The 25,637-nt window shown below is 54.4% G+C and overlaps 1 protein-coding gene across 4 annotated transcripts in view; it reads left to right on the top strand.

Annotated features, from left to right (window-relative positions):
- Cep104 (centrosomal protein 104) overlaps positions 1 to 25,100 on the top strand; it is a 31,454-nt gene extending 6,354 nt beyond the window's left edge. For 2 of the 4 annotated variants that reach the window (XM_026412876.2, XM_026412877.2), the window contains exons 4-22: positions 43 to 181; positions 1,616 to 1,678; positions 1,966 to 2,042; positions 3,193 to 3,361; positions 3,769 to 3,927; positions 4,777 to 5,004; positions 6,645 to 6,842; positions 7,359 to 7,526; positions 8,081 to 8,254; positions 9,866 to 10,042; positions 12,652 to 12,858; positions 13,440 to 13,547; positions 14,538 to 14,574; positions 14,773 to 14,830; positions 15,289 to 15,397; positions 18,007 to 18,145; positions 18,370 to 18,437; positions 21,906 to 21,996; positions 23,969 to 25,100. In XM_026412876.2, the coding sequence (XP_026268661.2) occupies positions 43 to 181; positions 1,616 to 1,678; positions 1,966 to 2,042; positions 3,193 to 3,361; positions 3,769 to 3,927; positions 4,777 to 5,004; positions 6,645 to 6,842; positions 7,359 to 7,526; positions 8,081 to 8,254; positions 9,866 to 10,042; positions 12,652 to 12,858; positions 13,440 to 13,547; positions 14,538 to 14,574; positions 14,773 to 14,830; positions 15,289 to 15,397; positions 18,007 to 18,145; positions 18,370 to 18,437; positions 21,906 to 21,996; positions 23,969 to 24,408 (2,809 nt within the window). In that variant the 3' untranslated portion in view covers positions 24,409 to 25,100. Of the gene's footprint in view, positions 1 to 42; positions 182 to 1,615; positions 1,679 to 1,965; positions 2,043 to 3,192; positions 3,362 to 3,768; positions 3,928 to 4,776; positions 5,005 to 6,644; positions 6,843 to 7,358; positions 7,527 to 8,080; positions 8,255 to 9,865; positions 10,043 to 12,651; positions 12,859 to 13,439; positions 13,548 to 14,537; positions 14,575 to 14,772; positions 14,831 to 15,288; positions 15,398 to 18,006; positions 18,146 to 18,369; positions 18,438 to 21,905; positions 21,997 to 22,933; positions 23,088 to 23,109 lie in introns of those variants that run through there. The other 2 variants (XM_026412879.2, XM_026412878.2) reach the window with 2 other exon arrangements.
- The last annotated feature ends 537 nt before the right edge of the window (positions 25,101 to 25,637 follow it).

Raw genomic sequence — 25,637 nt, 5'->3', positions numbered from 1 at the left:
TTGTTGTTGAGTAGACGAATTCTCCACTGTGTTGCCTTTCAGCTACGTCTCCCTCTGTGATAACCAGAAGACCGGCTGCAAAGCCCGCGAGCTCAAGTCAGTGTATGTGGACGCCGTGGGGCAGTTTCTCAAGCTGATATTCCACCAGAACCATGTCAACAAGTACAATACCTATAACCAGGTGAGCACAGCGCATCTGCACCTGCAGCTCTGCGCCCGCCCCTGCGCCTGCCCAGGTGTCCTCACTTGCATGTTCAAGCCTTTCTTCTAAGGAAGACCTTTAATGTATGACCGTAGCGCTCTAGATTCAGGCTGGAAAGGAATGTGAGAGTGTCCATGGAAGCTTTTATGTCACTTGCATGTAGTGGGTTAATATTTTGACAAAAGTCACTCCCACTTCTTTCTTTTCCATTCCCTCAGTGTGTCTGCTAGAAAACAATGGCTGTGCGGCCAGCACTGCACCCCTGTGGACAGCACTGTTCTAGATGAACCCTCGCAGCTGACAGGAGACAAACCCCTGGTAGACACTGGGGGCCTGCCTGGGGGCTCTTGGCTCCAGCAGCTGACTCTTAATCCTCTCCCACCCACTCTTTCTTTTGATAAATGAGTTAGAAATCAATTGTGTCCAAAGCAGTCTTATTGACAAATAATTACAACATTCCCTGCCCCTCCAAGAATACAAACATTCTTGGGCTGGGGCTGTAGCTCAGTGGTACAGCACTCACCTAGCATGTGTGAGGCCCTGAGTTCAAGCCTCTGCACCACATAAAAATAAATAAAGGCATTGTCCATCTACTTGAAAAAAATTAAAAATCACACCTTATACCAAGTGAGCAAGTTGGAAGTGCTAACTAGGCTACGTGGCAGCATGACTTGGCAGGACACTGCGAGAGCCATGCCTGCCTTTCTTTGCTTGCTCCATGTCACCTGCTGTGTTCACAGGTAACACCCTGATTAGGCACTGAGGCCAGAGTGGTTCTCAGTGATGAGGATGGCAATGGGAAAGTGGCTCCTCCCCTGCGGTGGAGGATCAGTGACCCGACAACCTCAGCCACGTTAATCTCTGTTTTCCTTTCCTGGTCTTAAATTTATCATATGGTTATGACCCCTGACCTCGACCTTGAGTTTGTTATAGGCTGTGGTGACTTCAGGAGTGTTTAGCTACTATTGTTTTAACATGCTTTAAACAGTTGAAATAGGCCCTTGGGTAAGCATTTGAATACTAATTTATATAATTCACTTGAAAATCGATGATGTTGAGCTGGGCCTGTAACCCCAGAAACAACCATGCTGAGGCAAGAGGATGGATTGCTAATTCAAAGTGAGCCTCAGCAATTTAGCAAGACCCTAAACAATTTAACAGAACTGTCTCAAAATAAAAAATAAAAGAGGCTAAAGAAGTGGCTCAGTGGTTAAGCACCCCTGGGTTCAATCCTTTGTATGAACAACAACAAAAACACGATGTCCTGTACGTTAGCGCAACACTTCATGGTTTACGCACTTTGGTATGTGTCATCTCCCCATTTGATAACAGTGTAAGTCAGAATTTGTTATAAAGGGCTGAAGGCCTCTTAAACATTTTATGCTTATTTCTGTTTACTTAACTTCTCCTTAGGTTGCTTTGGTTGCAGTAAATATCATTGGAGACCCTGCAGATTTTGGTGATGAAAGCAATATTGTAAGTTTGAGCCATTTAATTCCTAAGAAAGAATATGTATTTCTAATGGGATCATTTACATTCATTGCAGAAAGTATCATTTTCAAAGTATTTATAAATATAGCAAATCGTTGTCAGATAATTTCAGCAGCCATAGTCTAATAACCTTTTACTTAAGAATTGTAGCGGTCTCTCCAAAAGAGTAGGATCGCCACATCTTGCTGACCTTCCTATCAGATTATCATGAAGTTAGGATTTCATATTGTGCCTGTGTGCTGAAATCCTAAGCAGACATTTTGCTCCTGAAGACCTCTAGAGAGAAGTTGATTGATCATTATCTTGGGCACAACCCGGAGGATCCAGCCCTAGAGGGGACTTACGCTGGGTAAGTGCCTTCCCCACCTCTTGGCCCTGGCAGGATGGTAGCTAGCATGACCTTCCTCAGAGTCACCAGTGTCTCCTTGCTAATGGATTCTGCATTCAGAGGTGTCTCAATGCAGTCTGGAGCTGGATGAGCCCCTGACTGGGTTGTCTCCATGCACAGCAAGAGCAAGGCCATCGGGTTCTTTAGTGCTCTATGCTGCTGGGCGTCCAAGACAGGCTGAGGCCCCTGCAGTGCATTGTTGTTGAGCTCTGTCCTCCGTCCTTTGACATTTCACTGGCACAGGCAAAATCAAAGACACTATTTGGCCTAAATTATCAATCACTCAAGACTTCATTTTGTGGCTTCTTTAAAATTAAATTCACACCAGGGCAGCTTGGCAGAGCGGCTTTACAGCGCCCCCTCCCTGTTGGGTCTCTCTTCACAGTGACAGTTGTACGCTTCACTTTTGCTGTCCCTCTTTCTTTCCCCTCACAGTGGGAAGACCCTGGTGGGTCAAGAGTCGGGGAGCTGAAGAGCCTCCCGCAGCTGCCCACCTGCTGCGCCCGTCACCTTCTCTTTCCAAGCTGCTTCTTTGGGCACACAGTGTTTACACAATGCTTATGAGAGCATAGGGCCCTGTCCCAAAGGTGCCCCAGTCTAAAGAGAAAAGGAATTCAGAACAGCACTGGTTCCTCTTCTCTGACAGCAGCTTCCCAGTAAAGAAGAGATGAAACATTTTAAATTTTAATAGAAGTTTCAAATCTGTCCATAATTTTGGGGTGTGATTTCACTTCACCTGAGTGTCAGTGGAGTCTGCTAACAGGATGTTGTTAACATTTGAACCATTGCACAAAATATGGAGTAGGCTGTCTGTTCAGGTGCTCGGAGCTGTTTGCCACCAGCCAGCTCTGTGCCCAGGCAGCGGCCCCCTTCCCCAGAGCCCTCCCATCTCCGAGGGCTGCAGCCTGAGGGGATCAGGTGGAGGAGGGCTGGGTGTCAGAGAGGCCCCTGATGACTTCTCGGAGCCCTGGCTCCCTGACATAGGAAGTACCAGCTGCAGGGGTGGCTGGCACTTTCTCCAAGACTGCTCATCATGGAGCACCAAGGCTCGCCAGCCACAGCAGCATCCCCTGGAGAGGAATAAGCCCTGACACATGCATTTCTCCCCTAGGAGGTCTGACTATATCTCTCCACTGGACGACTTGGCTTTTGACATGTACCAAGACCCCGAGGTTGCACAGATCATTCGCAAGTTGGATGAAAGGAAGCGGGAAGCTGTCCAAAGGGAGCGTTATGATCATGCCAAGAAACTGAAGCAGGCTATTGCTGACCTGCAGAAGGTACTGCCTCTGTGAGCCCACTCCTCTGCCTGTGGATGGCCTCTTAGTTATAACAGAGCAGCGGGTTCCTGCAAGCTGCGGGTTGGCATGGGGTCTAAGGTCTCCTCCAGGGAGAGGTAAGGAGGGATGAGCACTTTGAAGATACACGTGGCCGCCACTGTGCTGAGCAGGACCCTTGCTACTGCCAGAAGTGGTAGAGGACATGCTCAGAAGCTCGGGTGGACTTCTGGCTTTATCAGGCACCAGGACAGCAGTATACAGCGCTGCTGTTGCAGAGAGTGTGGCCTTTCCCATTTCTGTGCTGACCCCTCCCCGCACACCTCACACTCAGTCTCTGCCTCGTGAGCTCCCCTCCAGCTGTGGTCTTTGCAGACGTGGTTTGAAGCAGCAGACACCCTGTGCTGCAGGTGGGCGAGCGTCTGGGGCGATACGAGGTGGAGAAGCGCTGTGCGGTGGAGAAGGAGGACTATGACCTAGCCAAGGAGAAGAAGCAGCAGATGGCCTGCTACCGTGCACAGGTGTATGAGCAGCTGGAGCTGCACGGCCTCCTGCATGGCGAGCTGGAGGTCAGCAGGGCGGGGCACTTACTGGGCAGGGCGACAGGCTCTGGGTAGTGACCGGACCCTCAAGGAGTCACCCAGAGGAGGCGGGAGCCAGCTGGGGGTGGAGGGATGGGCACTGCCCTCTCCAGCAAGCCCCTCACCCAGCCCCCTCTGCTCACGTGCAAGGCGTGGTGGCTTTCCCACCTGCCCCGCCCTAGAGAAGGAGAAGGTTCAGAGTGCACCTGTGGCCCCGGTGGGTGGTGCCCTGCCTCTGGCACAGCTCAGACAGGCGTGTAGGCACACGTACAGCAGGTGAGGAAACAGGCCCTGAGAGCCACAGGACAGTGGAGAGCACAGGCTGCCTGGGTCTCACCTGGACCCTCCCTTCTGGCCGCTGACCTCAGACTGATGCTGGCCAGCATTGCTTCCACGTCCCAGCAGGGCGAAGTGGAGAACAGAGTGAGACCCCCAGTCTGTGGCCCTGGGCACCATGCCCAGGTGAGGTGACTGCAGGTTGGTTATGCCCTTTACGGTTGTGCAGGGTCCCCTGACCCTCAGGGAATAGTAGTGCCTGGTTCTGAGCACAGGCCTGCTCAGGCTCAACCAGTGCCTCCTGCCATGGTCGGCCTCTCCACAAGTGAACAGACCCGTTCCCAGCGGGACATGGGTGTGCACGGTGGCTCTGTGTCCAGCACCCTAACTGAGGAGAGCACGGCAGGGAAGCCGCACGACTTGGGCCTGAGCAGGAAGCTTTCCTTTGAGATGTGCCGTGCTGAGGACCCTCTCCCAGCACAGCCTTCCTCCAGTCACTCACCTAGGGCAAGATGGTAGCTCCATGGCATTTGAGATGCAATCTCCCTTCCTTTCCTCCAGATGCGGAGGCCCCTGGACTTGCCCCTCCAGCCCCTGGATCATTTCAGCAGTCCTCACCGCCGAAAGCCAGCCCCCTCACTGCCACAGCCAGAAGAGGTGGCCCCCGAAAGCCAGCTTGCCCACCCGCTTCTGCAGGAAAAGCCTTCCTCGAGCCCCCTGGCTCCTCCTCCGCGGCACACTGTAGTAGACCAGCTGCTGCCTGCCTCGGGCCCGCCTCCAAGGAGCAACGTGGGTAGCTCTGTTTACTTTGGTACTGTTTATGCCACAGGTGTTTTACTAACCACCACGCTGTGTCAGGTGTGGTCCAGTACAGGAGAGGCAGGCAAGCTGCACATGGCCAAGCCCCTCCCAAAGTTCTGCCAGGGACACAAGGGCTAAGGCCAGAGTGCCACAGTAGCAGGAGCCAAGGAGCCACACCCTTGGGAGGCACCATCTGCAGTCAGCCTGCAGCCCCCTTCTGTCCTGTCCCTGACCTGTGTTCTCACACGTCCTTCCGCCTCTGAGCCTCTGCTTTCTGTATAAAGACAAAAACACTTTCTTAAAGCATCGACCAAAGAGTAAAAAAAAATTCCAGAAAATGCCTAGCACACCAGCAAGCCACCTAGCATGTGGTGAAGCTCGTGCCTGGCCACCATGCCTGTTAGAACTTCCTGTGCTGTGAGTGACAGGGCACCTGATTCCTACTGGGCGTAGCTAGCGGCTCAGGAGATCCTGTGTCCTTGGTCGGTTTGATTCATTGCTGAACTATGTCGAGTCTGATTCCCACATCACCCCAGGGCTGCAGTCACCAGGTGCCTGTGCCATCTGAGGGGAGGGAGTGTCCTATTCCAGCAGCATCCTTGTGTCTACCTGGTTAGATCAGCCACAGTCTCACACCAGCCTGGAAGCAGCAGCCAGGACCAGAGCAGGGGTGTGTGGAATGGGCCATCAGGGCCTCCCTGGGGCTTCCGGCACTGTGAGGGGACAGAAGGGAAGACACCACCTCCGCCCCAGAGTGTGTCTGCTGCAGAGGCCACGCGCCACGTCCCTGTGGCTTGACCTTATGTTCTGCTGACTACTTCCGTTTAGTATCACAGTGCTCTTCCCGGTTCTGTGGCCTCAGTGTTTCATGACTAGATTTGAGGGCGTGAGAAACTCGCCCACTGGCGCACGCTCACTCACCATCTTGGTGAGCGCCAGGAGTGGACGGCAGCCCCACCCACTGCAATGTCAGCACACACACCTCTTTCTCCCTCTACTCGTCTCCCTTCATTACCCAAGACTCTGCTACGTTCTTTCTCGTCTGGTCATGGGCCTGTCTCCTTACGGGACTGCAGGCAGGGCAGAAGGTCCATCTTGTTCGTCACTGTGTGTTCCAAGATGAGTGCCTGGTACAAATTAGGTGCCCCATGAATATTTGCTGGAGCAATGGGTGAGTGAGATAGGCAGCTGCCTAGCCGGGGTCCTAGGCAAGCAGAGCAAGCCGGTGTAGAGTCTCTGACCTTGGCTGTCTGGTCAATCCAAGGCCGCTGGATGGTGAGCTGGTTGATAGGCAGGCTGGAGCTGACTTTTCAGCAGTAAACTAAAAAAAGACCAGTGGTCTTGTCAGGAAAAAAAATGCAGTACCTTTCTTGGCTTTCATAATCTCTGTTGAACTGAAATTACTACTGGTCAGTAGTAACTGAGGCCAAGTCTGCATTGCTATTTTATGGTAAATTTAGAAAGGACTAGAAGACCTCTTCGAACTGTGCCAGTTACTTCCTGTTTACTGCTGCTCCCATCTGATGATGCTGATAGTGAGCAAAAGCATACCTTTCTGACACTCGCTCTCCCAGGAGAGCAGGAGGCCATGGGGAGTGTCACTTGGGATGCTGTCCTCTCTCCTGCAGGTGGACACCCTGCCCTACGACGAGCGGCCCCTCCCCGCCCCCCGCAAACAGCAAGCAGAAGTGTTGACAGAACCCGACGTAGGCGAGGCCGACCTGGGCACCCTGCAAAGAGGAGGTGTGGCCGGGGAGCCTGAGCCCCTGAGCGAGAAGGCCCTGAGGGAAGCCAGCTCCGCGGTGGACGTGTTAGGAGAAACCCTGGTAAAAAGGAGAAACCGCCATACCCATGTGCATGCACAGGCACACTCACGGGGGAGGGGGAGTCGGAGTCATTGGTGGTGCTGCCGCTGCCACCCAGGAAGCCTGCCCTTCCCTCACTCTCAAGGGCTGTGGAGCATGGCTGGGTTCGGATGTTATGAAAGCATGTTCACAGAAGGTGTGTTTCCTCCTGGTGTTCTCAGAGCTTGCAGGGTGCATCTCTCCTAGGAGCAGCAGCTAATTGCAGTGACAGTGATGGCAGGGAAGAGTCTAGAGCCTCTCCTTGCCTGTCCCCGGCCTGCTCCAGAGGGCCCTCTTGGTGGAGTTGGTGTGTTAGCACAGCCTCCCGTCCAAGGAGCTCTTCCCTAAACACACACACTCTGCCAGGGACCCGCTCCTAGAAAAGGTCCAGAGTCGTAAAAGCAGACATGTGCTGCTGCGTTGTGGAGCCCTGGAGGGCAGGTGGGTGGACAGAACCTGCCCCCTGAAGCAGGACCAAGCAGGCTCTGTGCCTGGCAGGTTGCCGGGGCCTATTCCAAGACCTGGTCCTGCCGAGAGGATGCGCTGCTTGGTCTGTGCAGGAGGCTGATGGAGGTGCCTGTGGGAACCCCGAAGGAAGACGTGAAGAGCATGCTGAGAGCATCTGTCTTTCTTGTCAAAAGAGCCATGAAGGACATTGTGACCTCGGTGAGTCCCCTCAGCCTGCTGGCCACAGGTGACATGCCACTCCACAGTAGAGCAGAGCAGCTGAGGGGCAGCCTGTCCTTTGTCGTAGGTGACTGGAGTGAAGGCTATCTGGCAAGATGCAGGGCAGGTGAGGTCTGAGACCACTGCCTCTGCTTCCTTACCCCTCTGCCTGGTGCAGTGCCACCTCTGCCACAGTCCCCAGCAGTGTGTGCAGAGGCCTGAGTGCCACTGCCAGCAAACACGAGACCCGAGGAGCCTGGAATTGTGTTTTTCCAACTCCACGTGGCCTTAAGAACAAGTGCCACAGGGTCACCCTGGCTGCAGCTGTAGAGGAGCTGGCCCTCTGGGCCAGGATGTTGGCGAGTGCTCCCTGGCACAGTGAGACGGGAGCAGGGTGGGGTCTTCAGAGAGCAGTTGTCGGTTTCAATTTTCAGCACTTCAGACAGCGCGTGGGTCTCGGCATGACTGATGTAAATCTAGTACTAAGTGAGGTGTGTGTTTTCTCTTGGAAAATCCAGTTAGAAGAGCTCACCTGTTTTTATCCCATTTCCTAGGTCTTTCAGGCTTCTTTGAAATTACTGAAAATGATGATTACACAGTATATTCCCAAACATCAGCTGAGCAAGCTTGAGACCACCCACTGCGTGGAGAGGACCATTCCTGCCTTGCTTGCCAGGACCGGAGATTCCTCCACCCGCCTGCGCATCATGGCTTCAAATTTTATTCAGGTCTGAACTTTACCATAAAACCTGACATCGTGGTCATGAACACCCCCCGCGTCAAACGTGCCTCCTCTGGGCCAGGTCCTGAGGAAGACTGAGGCGCTGCCTCTCGGTGGAAGGAGTCTAGCACTGTCTCCCTTTCTTTAAAACCTGAAGAGTGCCACAACTAGCTTCATTTAAGAAGTTCAGATTTTCAGAGAAAATGAGGAAAAATAAGTACCATAGTATTGATTAAAAAGTAAAAATGAGTCATGTGACAGTGGCAAAAGGCCCGCCTTGTTAACACAGCTCAGAATTTGGAGAGGTTTTCATCTTTCAAAAAAATAGGTCAAGTCAAGAGCTTTGTAATGTTTTGAACAACTAATAATAAAAAAAAAAAAAGGTCAAAATGAGAACATCTTATTGCTTCAGGTTTTTTTTCACTTGTTTATTGTGAGTTTTTTTGTTTGTTTTGGGTTTTTTTGTTTTGTTTTTTGCTCTTGCATTTTTTTGTTTGTTTTGTTTTGTTTTCCTTAAGAGACAGGGTCTGGCTATGCAGCCCAGGCTCAAATCCTCCTGCCCCCACCTCCGCACAGCTGGGACAGGCCAGTGTGCTGCTGCGCTGTCCCTCATTCAGTTGTTGTAAGTGTGTTGACGTGAGCAGGCGAGTGGTGCTGGAATCCTTCCACTTGAAGTGGTCCTCTGTGTGTGTGGTGCTGGGATTGAACCCGGGGCCTTGTGCATGCGAGCCGAGCACTCTACCAGCTGAGCTCTGTCCCCAGCCCTCAGCCTTTTTTATTCATACATTTTTACTTTGAGGCAGTCTGTTGCCCAACCCCAGGCTTCCTCAGCCTCCTGAGTCTCTGGGATCGCAGGTGTGGCTGCCGAGCCTGCCAGGGCGCCCTGCCGTGGGTGTTGGGTGCAACTGCCCATCCACAGGCCCCTGCAACTGGGGACCTCCTCACCTCTGTGGCATCTGTGTGCTGTTTGAGGAGTTTGCTGTCCACACTTGGTGAAGAAAGCACTTATTCTTCTATTTTTCCTACTTGTGCAGCCATCCAGGGCCCAAGTGCACAGGAATCGTGCTGCCAAGAGGAGAGGGGATTCTAGGTGACAGGACCTGAGACTTAACAAAACAGATCTGCTCTCCCAGCTCACCTGCTTCAGCACTTCATTACCCATTCCTCTGTTGCTGGCTAATTAAATCACAGACGTTCTGGCCATAGAAAACCCTGTTTGTTTAGACACTTAATAAATATGTAATCCTGCTCGTTTTTTCATTTTAATCATATTAACAAGAGAATTGTACATTGTTACTCTCTTGGTTGACATGAAATACTAAAATAATGGCCTCAGCTACAAGACTGTAATTTTTTTTAGGATTTTAGAAATCAGAGAACCTTTTCTTGGTTGAGGAGCACCAAGAACCGAAACCTTCATGTTCTGGGCTATTCCTACAGGCGCTCACCAGCCTCTGGGTGGTGTGTTCTTCCCTGTTATGCCTCTCACACAAGTGTGAGCTTGCACGCCCATGACGATTCTGCAACCTGTTGTCCTCTCTGTTCCTTCCAAGTTTGGTGGGAAGTCTTGCCAGGTGGTGTGGAATCATCCCTCGTGCTTTCCTGTTGCTCTCCACAGGAAATGGCCTTGTTTAAGGAGGTGAAGCCTCTCCAGATCATCCCATCCTACTTGGTGCAGCCTTTAAAAGTCAACTGTTCGGCTCATCTGGCCATGAGTCAGATGGACCTCCTGGCCCGGCTGCTGAGGGACCTGGGCACCGGGAGCACGGGCTTCACGGTGGACAGTGTGATGAAGGTGAGCCACCTCATGCCGTGTGCTAGCCACTGTGACCTTGAGCGTGGAGAGTCCCATCAGTGTTCCATGAGCGAGTGCGAGCCTGACTTCATGCCAGCGCATGAGGGCACACCGTCTGCATGCACTGATCCCCCCATTCCTGGTGTGTGATGTGGGCGATGCTGGTTCATGGTGGGAAGCATGGACACTTGTAGGTCAGTGGACACTGGTCTTTGCCTCTACCGGGCCTGTGGGCTCCTTTCCACACTGAGACCTTCTGTGAACACTGCAGAGGATGATACGCTCCAGTGGCCCAGGCTTCCCGTGGGCCCTTTTTGCTCAAGCTGGCCGTCCTGTGCTGAGCTCAGCTCTTTCTCTTGCCTTGTCAGAGGCCGCTGGTAGTAGCCCACACACACCAGTGCTCTAATTACTCCCATCCTTTTCTCCCCGTGCTGCCAGCTCAGCAGGCCTGCATCTGCCTTGAGTCGCAGTCAGTAAGCAACCATTTTGCCCTGCGAGGTGTGTCGCCCCCTCTCCTCCCACAGCAGCACCCTACTGCAGGTCAGCTTCAGCCTGGCTGGAGGGAGCTCTGCGCATCGCAGACGCCCACAGTCCAACAGCCCAGAGCAAACTGATGCAGTTTGCAAGGACAGAGGAGCTCTGCTCCATACAGTCACTCAAGGACTCAGTGTCCTTCGAGAATGATGCCACCTCCATTGCCACCAAGTAGAAGAAAGTGACCAGAGCGCATCTGTGGAGAGTTTCCACTGAGATGGCCAATCCCGGAGAAGAGCGTGGTGAAGCTGGGCACAGGGCAAAGCCAGCTGGCCTGGTGTTGTGCCGTGGTCCAGGTGGGGGAAACCGAGAGGAGAGGTTAAATAGGAGATGAAGTGGGCCAGCGACAGGGTGGAGCCTGGGAGTGGACAGGCATCAGTCTGTGCACAGAGGGGCCAACCTCAGGAGCAGACCACACCTTGCCCCTCGGAGCTCAGGGAGGTTCAGAGCGAGCCTGAAACGGTCACGTGGAAGTCTGAGTAGTACCTGGGGCACCCCTGACGTGTGGTCTCAAGTCTGAACCAGCAGTGTGATCGTGGCACCTGCTGTCACAGTTGGCACCACCTGGCATGGCAAAGGAAGGAGGACTGGACTGTGTGGATGTCTGTGAATGCAGGAATGACTGCACAGGGGACTGTACGCTGCCAGCTGCAGTCAGGGCAGCCAAGGCCGAGGATGGGAGGACGGCGAGCACAGCGGCAGGTGGACAGGCTGGACTGAGGCTCTGATGGGTGGAGGGGCGGAAGAGGAGCTGGGCAGGCAGCAGATGGTGACCAGAGCTCAGTGCCCTTAGACCAGTCCTTCTTGAATGGGGTGACAATGATGACGAGATCTGGGGTGGAGCTCGGCAGTGTGTGCCTCAAGCCGAGCCCGTGGAAGTGAGGAAGCCCAGTGACCAGAGGCCCAGGCACCAGGGACCACTGCCTGGGACAGGGGAAGGGTGGTCTAGTGTGTTCACTGACACACCACAGAGGCGTCGCAATGTCACTGGTGCCCCACCACAGCGGTATCAAAGAGGCATTGGAATGTGACTGGTGCCCCACCACAGAGGACAGAGGGGTCGGAAGGAGTAGAAGAGACAGCTGAGGGGGGCGTGCACAGACCTGGTGGGAAAAGGAGGGCTTTGGAATCAGCATGTGTGCTGTTTGTTTATGTATTTATTCTTCACTGTTGATGGACCTTATTATTTACTTATTTATTTATTTGTGATGCTGAGAATCAAACCCAATGCCTCACACATGCCAGGCAAGTGTTCTACCGCTGACCCACAACCCCACCCACGTGTGCTGTTTATGACATTACAGCAAAAGACCCAGGGACACAGGTCACATTCAGCCTGTGCGCCTGGGCAGCACACACACGAGTTCAGGAGAGCAGGGCCTCCAAGGAGAAGCCCGTGGGCCTGGGAGACACGCAGAGGGACTGCACAGCAGCCACAGCATTGCACTTCTTAAAAACAGAAAGGTCCAAAATAGGCAGTGGAATTAAAGCATTTGTTAAATTCAGATGGGGAAGCCATGAGGTTTTCTTTCCTCTTACACATATTTGGAATATTTTAGAATACTTACTATGAGGCTGTGGTCCTGGGCACAGAGGTCTCCATGTGTAGTCCCAGCTACTTGGGAGGCGGAGGCAGGCAGGAGGATGGCAAGTTCAAGGCCAGCCTGGGCAACTCAGCAAGGTCCTATCTCAAAACAGAAGGGCTGGGGACATAGCTCAATGATAGAGGGCCCTGGGTGCCATCAAAAAAAAAAAAAAAAAAAAGGAGAAGAATCAGAAGGAGTTGTTTATGGAAGGATATAACCTAAAGATGCCTGTTAACTCATTCAGTTGGGAAAAGCATACGGATCAATCATGGGTTCAACTGTATCTGCAAGATCAACTATCAGGAGGGGTCTCTGCATCTTGATATTTGGGGTTGTGTCTGTTTTTTCTTTATTTTTCAAAATTTTATAACAATAAAAAACAAAAATAAAAATTTTCACATTTTTATAACAAACCTGTATTGTTTTTTATGCTGAAACAAATTAATTTGTGAGAACCAGTAACGAGAAACCTTCCGACTTTGTTTCCAGTTTGCAGTGAGCGCCCTGGAGCACAGAGTGTATGAGGTCCGAGAAACAGCAGTCAGAATCATTCTGGACATGTACAGGCAGCACCAGGCTCTCACCCTGGAGTACCTTCCTCCGGATGACAGCAGCACACGCAGGAACATCCTCTATAAAACTATTTTTGAGGGATTTGCTAAAATAGACGGCAGGCCCACGGATGCTGAAGTGAAGGTGAGCCGGCCCTCCTGGGTGGTCGCAGCAGGTCTCGAGTTGCTTAGAGGGGCTGGGTGTGGTTCACTGGCAGAGCGCTTGCCTAGTGCATGTGAGGCCCTGGGTTCCATCCTCAGCACCACACAAAAATAAAATAAAGGTATCGTGTCCACATGCAACTAAAAAACAGATGTTTTTTTAAAAAAAGAATGTATTTTTAAAAATAAACAAAGTTGCTTAGAACATGAGTAAATAACCCACGTCAGGAGCCCTGTGTGCAAGAAGCACAGGGGCCTGGTGAAGGCTGTGTTCCCCAACTCGGGGCCTGAACCCTCTACTCCTGCACGGGAAGCTCACATGAAGAGTGGTCATTGGCAGTTTGTCAGTAGCCGGGTACTCAATGGACCTGAGACTTTAACGGTGGTCATGTTAGTGTCAGTGACTGCTGTAGTGTGTAAAACGTACCTCGTGTGCTTCTGTCTGCCAATGTCTGAGACTGCCCCAAAAAGCTACTCTAAAGGAGAAAAAAAAAAAAAAAAAAAAAAAAAAATATATATATATATATATATATATATATATATATATATATATTTTTTAACCAGGCACAGAAAAGAGCAGCCACAGAAGAAGCAGAAAAACAGAAGAAGGAAGAGATCAAAGTTCTGCAGGGGCAGTTGGCCGCGCTGCAGGAGACGCAGGCCCACGTCCAGGTGGGTAGCTGGCCCGTCTGCCAGAGTTTTTCAGTTGGAATTCCCTGGGTACCAACGGGTGCTTGACTGACCGTGGGTTGTGCAGGTGATGGGGGCAGCGCGGGGCTTGGCTGGCGTGGGAGTTAGTCATGCAGGTGACAGTCGCTGTTCTCGCATGTTCCTGAATTGGTTTGGGGGTTGATTTTTTTTAAAGTCTGCTGGGTAGTGGATGGAATTAGACGTGGAGTATTTGGTTGAATATTCTGCTCTGCTGCCAGGATTATGGAGGGAAGAGACAGGTGAGGGAAATGGGAATTGAGAGAGCTCCCTGCCTCCTCCAGAGGCAGAGTGAAAACATGCACCCAAATCTGAAGATTGCTGAGCAAGGTTTGGGGTCACCATCCAGTCTAACGGCGTCCTGAGTGGGAGGCCTGGATTCAGTTTGGTCAGATACAAACGTGCCCCTTCCAGGCTGCCCTGCTTCTGGAATTGAAATTAGTTGTGATTCAGTTCCTGAAGTTGAAGGAAAGTTTCCCATAGAAAGAGAACGTCAGCGAGTCGGGAGGTCGCCTGTGGGCGAAAGCTCAGTCACCAGTGTGTGCGGGGCGCTTGCCTGCAGCCGCCTGCCGCCCTGAGCACCGGGTGCAGCAAAGAGGGTGGGTCTGGCACAGGTGTGAAAGGGGAGAAGGCATGGTCACCAGTGGGGGAGGGAAACACCCTGCAGAGGAGCGGGGGCCACAGAGCACTTGCTGAGCTGGGCGAAGGGGGCAGGAGGAGCTTCCTTTGCCACTGTGCTGGACGTGGGTGGCCGCTCCTCGGGCTGCCCCCAGGCATGTGGACTCACACCTGTGTTTACAAGTGAGGAGACAGATGTGGCCGACTCACGGGGCTGTTCAGGTCCAGAGCCAGCACAGGGCTGTGTCTGTGTCCCTTTGTGGGCACCAGCCCAGGTGGACTGTGGCCCACAGTGACCTCAGCACTTGTCCCTGATGCTTCTGTTTTGTGTCCTAGGAGAAGGACATCGATACCGTGAGGCCCAAGAATCAGGGTAGGTATTTGCAACCCAGAGGCCACCTAGAGACCCCGAGGGCCCGCAGCAGTGCCAGGGAGGGCCGGCAGTACATCGCACACCCTCGGCTGTGTGTGGAGCAGCTCTGCCTTTTTAGAAAGTCATTTCCCGGGGACTTTCCCTGAGCTGCAGGCACTTCTCCACAGAGCTGGCTCACGTTCTCTCTTAACCTTCAAGGAAAGAAAGCAGTCCCACCTGAGGATCCGGAAATTCCAGATAACCACTACCTGGACAAGTGAGTACTGCCCTGGCCTGCCTGTGGGGCCACAGGGACCCACCAGGAGCACTGAGCACAGACACCTCCTCCCTGGCTCACTTGGGCCATCGATTATGGGCTCTCTCCCATGATTTTTAAAGCCTGGAAAATTGCCCTAAGCTGATGAGCTTCAGCTGAGCCCGGCAAGACCACCGTCCCTTCTTGGTCCACAGAAGTCACCCTGTTTGTCAGAAGTCCTGTGGCTGTGAAGTGCTCTTCGCCACTCAGGGACCAGGACCGATATGCAGGAGACATAGGGAAGTCCCTTCCTGTGTGTCAGTGACCCCAGCACTCCTCCGACTAGGGCCTGAGCTCACCCCTGACCATGGCAGGTCAGGGGTGGAAGGACTGCCTGAGGAAGCCCAGGCCGTCGGGTGGAGGGGTCCAGAGCTTCTCCCGGGCGAGGGCCTGGCCTCCACCTGCTCCTGTTCCCTCAGCCTCTGCATTTTCTGTGGGGAGAGGAGCGAGTCCTTCACAGAAGAGGGCCTGGACCTGCACTACTGGAAGCACTGCCTCATGCTGACCAGATGCGACCACTGCAGACAGGTGAGGCGCCGGCCCCGGCGGCCCCGCGCTGACGTGCATGCCAGGTTTTGAGAGGCCACATCACGGAGTTGTCCCGGGTCTTGGTAGTTTCAGGGGGAGTCCTGAGAAGAGCAGTGGTGGCCTGTGCAGCCTTGGCCTGCAGAGAGGGGGCCCCTCGGGTCCCCACCCTGCCACTGGTGTGGCTTGGGGGCTTTGTGTGAGTGGGACCCTGCAGCTTGCTGCCCTGCGTGCCAGGTGGATGGGCGCCCGCTCTGCCGCGCCCAGGCTCGAGTGCATGGCAGGTGTCGAGCACCCAGCTGTGGCCCAGCTGCAGGCAGCTGGGGCCCCTGTGAAGCCTCTGCTGTGGCATCTGAGTGCACATGCGCCTTGCAGGGATTGCTGGGCCACGGGCGCTCGGCTGCCAAGCAGGGCCACGGAGTAGTGCAGAGTGGCCATGCCAGCTGGTGGCCCCCAGAGGCAGAGGCCACCTGGGAGGGGGCACCTGCATGCACACCTGGAGGCCTCCAGTGCCAGTGCCCTGTGGTGTGAAGCGCAGTGCCACTGGGTCCTTGGCCCTCGGCGTCCTCTTCTGTGAAGGGCCTGTGGTCTCCTGTCCTGAGCAGCCAGTCTGTTCCTGGCTTTGGCCGTCCACACGCCTGAGCCTGAGCCTTGCTGTGTGGAGGAACCGGGCACCTGCTCCCGGTCTCCGCCATCTGCTTGCAGAGCTCCCCTCGCCAGTCTGTGGCTCGTCCTCTGTCCTCTTTAAGGAACCCTGCTCTAAGTTTCCAACGTCTTCTCCTCCACAGCGGCTCTCCTTTTTTCTCCCCTGAGAGTAAAGTAACTATTTTTGAAACAGAAAGGAGTGGCGCTCCCCCAGAGAGGGTCCCAGGCTGGTGGTGGCCGAGTTGCCGCTGCCTGGAGTCTACATGGTGTTGCTGGAGCTGATGGCTTCTAGGAGGGGAGCTGCTGCCTCCACATGAGACCCTCCACGATCACTCCCCTCCAGGCAGGTGCTGTCCTGTGCTTGGTCACGCGCTGCTGGCCCATCGGAGGCTCTGTCCAGGGAGTGGCTGCAGTGGTGGTCCCCTCCCTGCCTGCCCACCACATTGCTGGCTCCTGCACTCAGTCCCCTCTGAAGAGGTCACTCTGACTTGCCATCGGGGAACTTGAGTGGTGGCTGCTCTGGTGCCTTCAAGCTTGACGGGGCGTCGGCAAGGGCATGGCAGCAGGTCCTCCACGGAGCCTCCAGGGGCCCCTAGTGGGTGGAATTCTGTTTGGGGTTTTACTGGAAGAGCCATTTGTAGCTTGGGCCTCTCTGCCTCAGGGTGGCCTGGAGGTCGTGGTGGCAGTGGCCTGTGACTGGACAAGGCACACACAGGGCAGGGGTCATGCCAAGACAGCAGTGGACAACACAGTGGAGCCTTGTTGTCTGTGAACAATTAGTACAGAAATGGTCAGTGTCATCAGCCAGCCCTGAAAACCATGAAGACAGCAACTCATTGTAAGTTTAGGCTGGGGTCCAATGTGTCATTGATCCGTGACACCATTTACACTTGAGAAACACAGCCGAGTGTACAGTGGTACAGTGGTACAGACCTATAATCTCAGCAGCTTGGGAGGCTGAGGCAGGAGGATTGAGAGTTCAAAGCCAGCCTCAGCAACTTAGCAAGGCTCTTAGCAACTTAGTGAGACCTTGTCTCTAAATAAAATATAAAAAGGGCCGAGGGTGTGGCTAGGCACATCCACTGCAGTTGGGTTTTACAGTGACAGGCCTTCTTTCTTAGAGAACCAAGTGGACAGTGGACATGTGTTCTTTGCTCTGAGACTCAGGCCCACAGGAAGGGGTTTGTGGGCAGAGTTGCCCTCAGAGCTGTTGCCCCTCCCCTGGGAGCACAGACTGACCCCCCCCCCCAGTGAGTGGAGCCTTAGCACTAAGTTCTAGAGGGCACACAAGTCATTCCTGCCAAAGGTGTCAGGGGTGGGAGGACCCTGCCTCTGTGCACATCCTTAGAAATGCTGGGGACGGGCTGGGGCACAGGTCAGTGGCAGAGTGCTGCTTGGCTTGCTTGAAGTTCTGGGTTCAATTTCTAGTACACTCCCCCCAAAAAATCGTTGCCCATTATGGTGGCACACGCCTGTAACCCCAACTACTGGGGGCTACCCAGGAACAGAAGGCTGAGGTGGGAGAATCACAAGTTCAAGGTCAGCCCAGACAACTGAGTGAGACCCTTTCTCAGAGGAGCTGGGAATACAGCTGCCCCTGGTGGACGCTGGTCACACAGAGCACCCCCAGGTCCACCCTCAGGACCACAAAAAAAAAAGAGAGAGAAAGCAACACTGGGGAGCCAGGCCTCCAGCCCAGGGCACACATTCAGCCGCGGGCTGCTCTGCCCCAGGAGCTGGTCATACTCAACTGCAGCCCCCGTGCCGGCCTCTTGGCACAACCTTGAGTGGTACCAAGGTGACATGACAAGTGTGACAGATGACTAGAGTCACACACCACAGAGGTTCTCTGGCTGGCCTTCGTGTGGAATGACAGAGAAGCTGTCCTGCGTTACGGGCTCCAGCTCTGCAGGTGGCCCTGGCAGGACAGACCAGCATCTAGCAGCACCCTGTGTTTCGGAGTCCAGGTGGTGGAGATCTCCAGCCTGACAGAGCACCTGCTGACAGAATGTGACCAGAAAGACGGGTTTGGCAAATGCCACCGCTGCAGCGAGGCCGTGCGGAAAGAAGAGCTGCCCAGGCACATAAAGGCGAAGGAGTGCAACCGTGAGTGTCCCCGGCCACCGCGTGTCCCCTGGGCAGGGCATCTGCAGCAGGGTGTCTGCAACCGTGAGTGCCCTTGGCCACCACGTGTCCCCTGCGCAGGGCAGCTGCAGCAGGGTGTCGCAGGGACCTGTGTGTGGTTAGTGTCTGCCAGGCAAGCAGGCAGTCCCTGTGCCCTGCTCCCACTGCCACAAGTCGCCCAGTCTTTTCCATTTCAATCATTTCAGCTGCCAAATCAGAGAAGCTGGCCAACCGGTGTCCTTTGTGCCATGAGAATTTCACACCTGGAGAAGAGGTGAGGGGTGTTCCCCGGGGGAGTGAGCACCATGGAGGTGAGCACACCCTTAGCCGCTGCCGGCGGTGCTGGTGCTGGCCGCAGCTGAGGTGTCCAGGGTGACTCTGTCGGAGCAGGGTGCCGCTCACCTGCCTCTTCCCCTGACTTCCTGCCCTCACCTTTTTCCACAGTTTACTTGAAGAGTCTCACCTGGTTGGGATTCCAGCATCACATGGTTTGGGGGTTTGGGGTCATTGCTTTCATCTGTTGGGGCCCCCGGGCAGGGTCTGTAACTCACTGGCCCTGGGCTTATTGGTGAAGAAGACTTGGCCCAGTTGGTGAGGCAGCCTACCTCTCACCCCAGACCAGGTGCTCCTCTCCACCCTGCCCATGCTGCAGTGTGACTTGAGGGCTGGTGGGGAGGGGCAACTCTTCCATGCCCACCACCTCTTCCCACGTCTCCCTTCTCAGGTGACAGAGGCATCCAGGCTCTGCGCAGTGTGCTAGTGCTACCTCTGTGTGCCGGACAGGGCAGGCCGGCCCTGGAGACCCGCTTTTCTCCTCTCCCACTTTCTCAGTTCTTGTCTCCTGCCATCCACTTGCTGTCTTGATGCTGGACTCTCCGTGTCCCAGCAGATGGCTCAAACCAAGCAGTCGCTCAACCACAGAAAGCTCACATAAAGCAGGAAAGATACTGTCCCCAAGCACACTCTGCCAGGGTCCTACCCGCCCTGCCTGGTGCGCTCCCTCCCTGGCTCGCTCTTCCCTCCTCCAACCTGCAAGTTTCAAATGCTCACAAAGTACACAAAAGGGAACAAAGAGCTCTCAGGTGCCCTGCAAGCACTGTCCCTAGCCTGTCCCCCCTCAGCCCCACGGGCTCCCCGCCTCTCATCGCGGTCTTACCCACAGGTGTCTTTTTTTTTTTTTAGGTGTAGATGGACACAACACAATGCCTTTATTTTTTATTTTTTTATGTGGTGCTGAGGATCGAACCTGGGTCCTGCCTGTGCTAGGCGAGCGCTCTACTGCCACAATCCCAGACCCTCACAGGTGTCTTAGTGCAGAGCTTTCACATAGCACCTGCCGACTGGGCCTTGTGCCCAGTGTCCCTGGGGCACACTGTGGAGCACCCATGTCCCAGGGCATGGAGCACACCTTGCTGTCAACAGCTCTCTCTGCTTCCAGCCTCTGATGAGGAAAGGCCCTGCGGCCCCTGGGGTCTCTGTAGGCTGAATGTTCTGAGCGGGTCCTCCTGTGTTCTGTGCTCATCAGGTGCAGAGCTGGGGTGGGCATGGCGGGCTCTTCCATCGGAGGCGGCAGAGTGTTCTGATTCTGCCCCTCCTCCATCCACAGCCAGAATGTTCTTTAAGCAGAAGCACACCTGTTCTTTCACCACCTGAGGTTGTATTCTGCATGAGAAAGGCACAGGAGCACCTCAGTCCCTTAGCCAAGTCAGTGGCGTTTTCCAGACGGACTGGAAGGAGGTGTCAGAAAAGGAGGTCCAGGCAGCAGCATGGGCTGGACATGTGGGGACACTGCAGTGGAGACCCTACCTCCGCCAACCCACTACTCTGCACTGGGCTCCCGGCCTCTGGCCTAGCCCTAGCGGCCCAGGTGCTTCTCCTGCCTGGTGCCATGTGCCCCGGCCGGGCTCCCACACACAGGCTCCTCACTGCTGCTGGGTGGGTCCTGTTGCCAGGCTGCTCAGTGACCCAAGAGTCTCCTCCTCACTCTCCTGGCCACGGCCTCTTCACCTTGCTGCCTATGTCTGTGTCCTTTGCCCATCCTGAGAGCCCCGCTCCCAGTGACCCTGGAGACACAATTAGGGCATGGTAGATGGACCCTGTTTTCTGCCCCCCGCCCCCCCAGGGAGACAGTGCTGCTCAGGGAGACTCGATCTGTTCCACACCTAGTCTGAAAGTGACACAAGTAGGATCCGCTGTCCCAGGTCACTTGGCTTAGCTCCAGCTGATCACGCCTCCCACAGTAAACGTGTAAACTTTTAGAGTTCCATGATCACACAGGATTCGTGTCTCCCAGATCTTTATAATCATCCATGTGGCAGGAAGAGCACAGCAAGGCCGCAGCTGCTGTACTGTCCCCTGCTGCCCCTCCTGGGACTAGCCTTGGTGTGCTCTCGTCTTTACTGTGAGTGGGTCTCACACGTGGAGGAGCACTCTCTCCTGCCTGAACCCAGAACCTCTGCTGCTCCATTCTGATGGCGGCCTCACTGACCTGCTCCTGTGGCGCCCATAGTCCCTCTGGGCGACTGCCTGCAGCAGGCAGCTAGTAGCCTCCTTCCTCACCACCTCTTCCCCAGCACCTGACCGGCATCAGTGCCGCCCTTGTGGTTGGCAGTGGCTGCAAGGCAGCCAGAAGCTCCTGCCGGCTCCTACCAGTAGTGCTCTCCCCACACTGCCTGCCTGTGCTCATGGCGTGGCCTCAGGATCCACAGCAGGAGCAGGTGATTGACCTCCCTGGCTTCCCTGAGCCGCCTCCTCACTGTTGGCCGGGCTGCGGGCCTGGCTAGGGAAGCAGCCACTTTCCAGCAGCTGGCAGGAATATCTCCTTGTGGTCATCCAACTGTGTCCCTGTTCTCCTGCCAGCTGTCAGCCAGGGCCTCTCCCAGCTCCAGGACTCCTCGGCCCAGTAGCCCTACCCATAGGTTTAGCATGCAGCCCCCTCCCTCCAAGCCAGCAGGGGAGGGATGAGCCATGTGCCTTTGCTGCTGACCAGCCAGGTGAGCCTGGGAGGCACCCTCACTTTAGCCACAGGAAGGTCTGTGGGCCTGGAGGGCCCAGGGCAAGGTCTGACGGAGTGGGCTGGGGCAAGGCAGAATGCAGCCCTGAGACGGGGTCGCGTGACCAGTGGCCGTGTCTTAAGATGGTGGTCTGGGGTGAGGGGTGTGGCTCAGTGGAAGACCACTTTCCTGGCATGCCCAAGACCCTGGCTTCCATCCTCAACACCACAAAAATACATGTAAAATGCACATGGGGCACCTCGGAGAGCACAGCACAGTGCTGCAGGGAGCTCGGGTAGAGACTGGGGATAGCCAGGCCCTCCTGCAGGGCTGTGTGTGTGGCACATGCTCTGTGTACCCCAGCAGCACCCCTCATGGCCCCGAGGGAGCCCAGAGCACCCTCTGTCCAGGCTGTGTGAGCGCACACTCCTTAGGGCCTCAGGTGAGGTGCTTAAGGAGAAGCCAAGATGAGGAGAGTGCAGCCCAGCAGGCCCGGGGGGTGCTCTGCCTCGCCCCCAACCACACACATGTGCACACTCTCACGAGGGCCTCCCCCTGTGGTAGCACACAGGGGCTGGGCACAGAACTTCTGGAGCTCAGTGTCGTTGGGGCAGTGAGTCACCCTGGTGGCCAGGGTCTGGGCACAAGCAGGGCACAGGGCCTCTGCAGCTCTGGAGCTCCATGTCGACACGGAGCAGTGAGTCGTCCTGGTGGCCAGGTGGGCATGCCACTGCCTCCTCTCACTGCAGGCATGGAAGGAGCACCTGATGGGCCCTGCCGGCTGCACGAGGAACCTACGCAAGACACACATCCTGCACAAGGCCCAGGCTGCGCTCCCAGGTGAGGTTCATGCAGGCCTTGGGGCCGTTTTGATCAGTGTCCCTGGCTGTGTACCGGTTCCCTAATGAGGAGCAAGTCAATCATGCCACAGCCCCTCTCCGCCCACTGTGGCTGCTTCTCCCGGGTCCCAGAGAACTGATCCACAAGGCCAGGCCCTCCTGGGTGCCATGCTGCTCCTCAGCACTGCCTGTGTGACTGCCTGAAGGATTTAGGAACAAAGAGGTAGACCCTGCAGAGCCACCCACCGTCTGGTTTATTAGCCACCTGCCATGCTGGAGACTTCTGCACGCTTACCTCAGGCGTGCCGCGTAGGGACGGGGTGGTATCTGCGGCAGCAGGTCTGTGCTGGCTCCACGCTGAGGCGCTCGAGCAGAGGTCATCCCCGTCCAGTTCTTACAGATAGGTGGACAGGGCCCAGGCCCTCAGCCAGGAGGCTTGCCTCAGTGCACAGCCACCTGCTGCGTGCCGAGGACTGTGTTCTTAGAATGACGGTCGGGTAACTGGCCCTGTTCTGCACCCCTGAGACTGTCCTGTCCTCTCCTGCTGCCACCTGAGCACCTGCACCTGTGGCCTTGCACAGCTCCGCACGCTGCACTTGTTGTGGTCAGCTTTTTTTACTTCTGTGACCAAAAAATCTGACGGGGACAATTTTAGAGAAGGAAAAGTTTATTTGGGGCTCACAGTTTGAGGTCTCAGTCCAGAGATGGCCGACTCCACTGCTCTGGGCCTGAGGCAAGCAGCCATCCTGTGGTGGAGGAAGGCAACCCAGGACATGGCAGCTTGGGAGACAGACTGAGCTCAGTTCAAGAGGGGCAAAACCCACCCCCAGTGACCCACCTCCTCCAGCCTCCAGTTACCACCCAGGTGTCCCCTGCGTGGGTAATGCCCTGGTTAGGGTGAGGCGCTCGGCCTGACAGCTCACCTCTCTTGTCTTCAGGAGACACCATAACTCCACCTCTGTCCACTGTGCTGACACCTCCAGGCTGGGAGACATGGTCCCTGGCCTCTCAGGCCCAGCTGCTCAGGGTGGGTTCCTCCTGCCATTCACACTGCCACCATGGGCATGAGTCACCATCCTAATGTAGTCCCATGTCGTGTGTGTCTATGCCACAGGAAGAGGCCTCGCAGGGACCAAGTCAGGCAGCTCAGGAGCCAAGTCTGGAAGCAAGATCCCCACCCCAAAGGGAGGCCTGAGCAAAAGCTCCAGCAGGACACACACAAAGCGGTGACACGGGACCTTCCGTGCCCTGTCCACCAGGGACTGGGCAAGTGTTCCCAAACCATTTCTCCTAAAACTCTTGTGGACGCACCAGCCCTGTCTCTGTCCCTGCTGCCGTAGGCCTCTCCTGTGCCAGCTCTCTGCTGTCCTACAAGTGATGTATGTGAATCTGACCAAAGAGCCCCACCGTCGGGGCCCCGCCGCCCTGCGTGCTGAGCTCCAGTCCTGATTTCTATTAGGACAGAGACACATGGGCCAGAAGCCACTGCTCGGGGAGGATCAGCACACGGAGCATATTCCTCCTTGCTGCCTGGAAAAGTCACCGAAGCCTTTGGCTCATGAGTCCTCGTCGCAAATGGCAGACTGTACAGGGCACGAGCAGTGCCCAATGGCCCTGGGGGGGCAGAGTTCAGAACAAGCATCTGACTGTGCCTTTCCTCAAGCCCATCAGTCTCCACTCAGCCCAAGTAGTCACAGGGAAGCAAGGCCAGTGTCTGCAGGACTGTGTCCACTGTGACAGGAAGAAATGGTTAAGAAGAAAACCTGGAAAGCAGATCCTGAAGTGACCCCGTCAGCACGTGCCCTGCTCCTGGCTTGCTTCCTGCCGCAGGCTGGTCATGCCTTTGCCTGGGGCTGCAGCTGCTCTGCACTGGCAGTGTCCTGAGGAAGGAGTGTGGAGTGACTTCCCAGTGACCCTGCACTCACCTGGCCACAGGACGCCCGTCTCCAAACCTGTTTTGTTTCTGCCTGCAGCATCTTCCACGTCTGCTGACCCACCAGAAGCATCCCACGTACTCCGCAGGCCCAGCCCCTCGGCCAGGTCTGTCCTCCATCCTTCCTTGCCATACTGTACCTGGGACCACAAGTCCACCTGTTTCCAGCAGTTCACACCAAAGCGCTGCTCAGGAGATGACACAGCTCCTCCACCCTCCCCACAGGAGGCCTCGGCTTCCTTGTTAGACCTGCTATTTCCCACAGCTGCGTGGAGAGGCCCAGGACCATCTGGAACCTGCCGGAAAAGCCCCAGAACATCCTCACCTCATGATGCTGTCTCTGCACCCAGGTGCCCAGTCCACCAGTGGCCAGGGTTGTGCTTGCTCCCTGAGGCCACACAGCAGGCTTTCAGAATGCCACTTAGGAGTGTTTGGACTGAGGAAATGAGTATGGTGCGATTAGTGTATGAGTGTTTTTAATTCCCAACCATGTGAAACCACAAAAGGTATGGTAACCAACAGCCTCATGAGCCCCGACTCCTGGGTGTGTTAATAACCATTAATCACTTCAGTTCCCAAATTAGTACCTCCATTAGGGTTGTCTCGGAGTACTGGGTGAGAACAAGGCCTACCTATTAGACATCTTTCAGGTGTGGGACACGGCACAGCATGGATGCCAGGACGTCCAACATGCTCCTTCACTTCCAACATGGCGGCCTTGGTTTCTAACTGCCGCCCCCCCCCCCCCAGTACAGGTGAGACACTCCTTTAAGTAAAATGAGAAAAGTTAACCAAGGAATTATTCTTTTCTCTTTGAACAAAACTTCAGAAAGATACATGTAATGTTTTCTGCTCTAACTTAAAGAAGATATTTGTAAAAATACTTCATTTTTAGTGATTGATCAACAAAATTAGGCTCCTCCTCTGCTCTTTTGCTGGTGACAGAAGAATCATGTGCTTTGCTGAAATGATCCTAGCAGTGAGGAGTGGCCACTGAAGTTTTCACAGTTACACACTATCCAGGGACCAGGAATAAAGGGAGAAAATATAAATGGAACCACAAGATCCCTCAGCCATTCATAAATAAATATCTAAATTCAGAATACTAATTAATAATTGAATTTTCATTTATGAATAGGTTCTGGATATTTAATTGTATTTATTATTTTCTATTTCAGGATATTAATATAATTTAAAAATTTTAAATTGTACCTATAAATTTCACAATAGAAATGTAAATACTTTTAATGAAAATTTGCAACTTTTTAATGTTTTAACAGTTTTCTATTTGTCTTTATTTCAGGTACCAGAATTATAAAATAAATAATATATTTTTTGTTATTAGGGCTTAAGGGTTAATTCACCTTGAGTATATTAATAAAAAGATCACCAAGTGTTTTGTCACTTTTATTTCAAGATTATAATTGAAAAGCACTCTGTAAATAACTTTGACATTATTAATCACACATGTAGCTCAGCCTGAAACTGAGGGTGGCAGGTTGGAAACCACAGAGGAGGGAGGCAATTGGGGTCCAGCTGCTGGACCAGTCGTCCAATGGGCTTGTGCTGGAGAAGCTAGAAGACTTGTAGCTACATAGACTGAATTGTTGACCAGCTCCCTCCTGTGGGAAAACCCCAGAATGCTCAGTGTGTCCACTAACTAGGCTCAGAATGTCCTGTGTCCTCCAGCTGCGCCCAGGGGAGGTTGC

The sequence above is a fragment of the Urocitellus parryii genome, chromosome 11 (assembly GCF_045843805.1).
Source record: "Urocitellus parryii isolate mUroPar1 chromosome 11, mUroPar1.hap1, whole genome shotgun sequence".
NCBI classification, from domain to species: Eukaryota; Metazoa; Chordata; class Mammalia; order Rodentia; family Sciuridae; genus Urocitellus; species Urocitellus parryii.
Note: the sequence above shows the minus strand (reverse complement) of the source record. Positions and strands in the feature narration are given on the sequence as shown.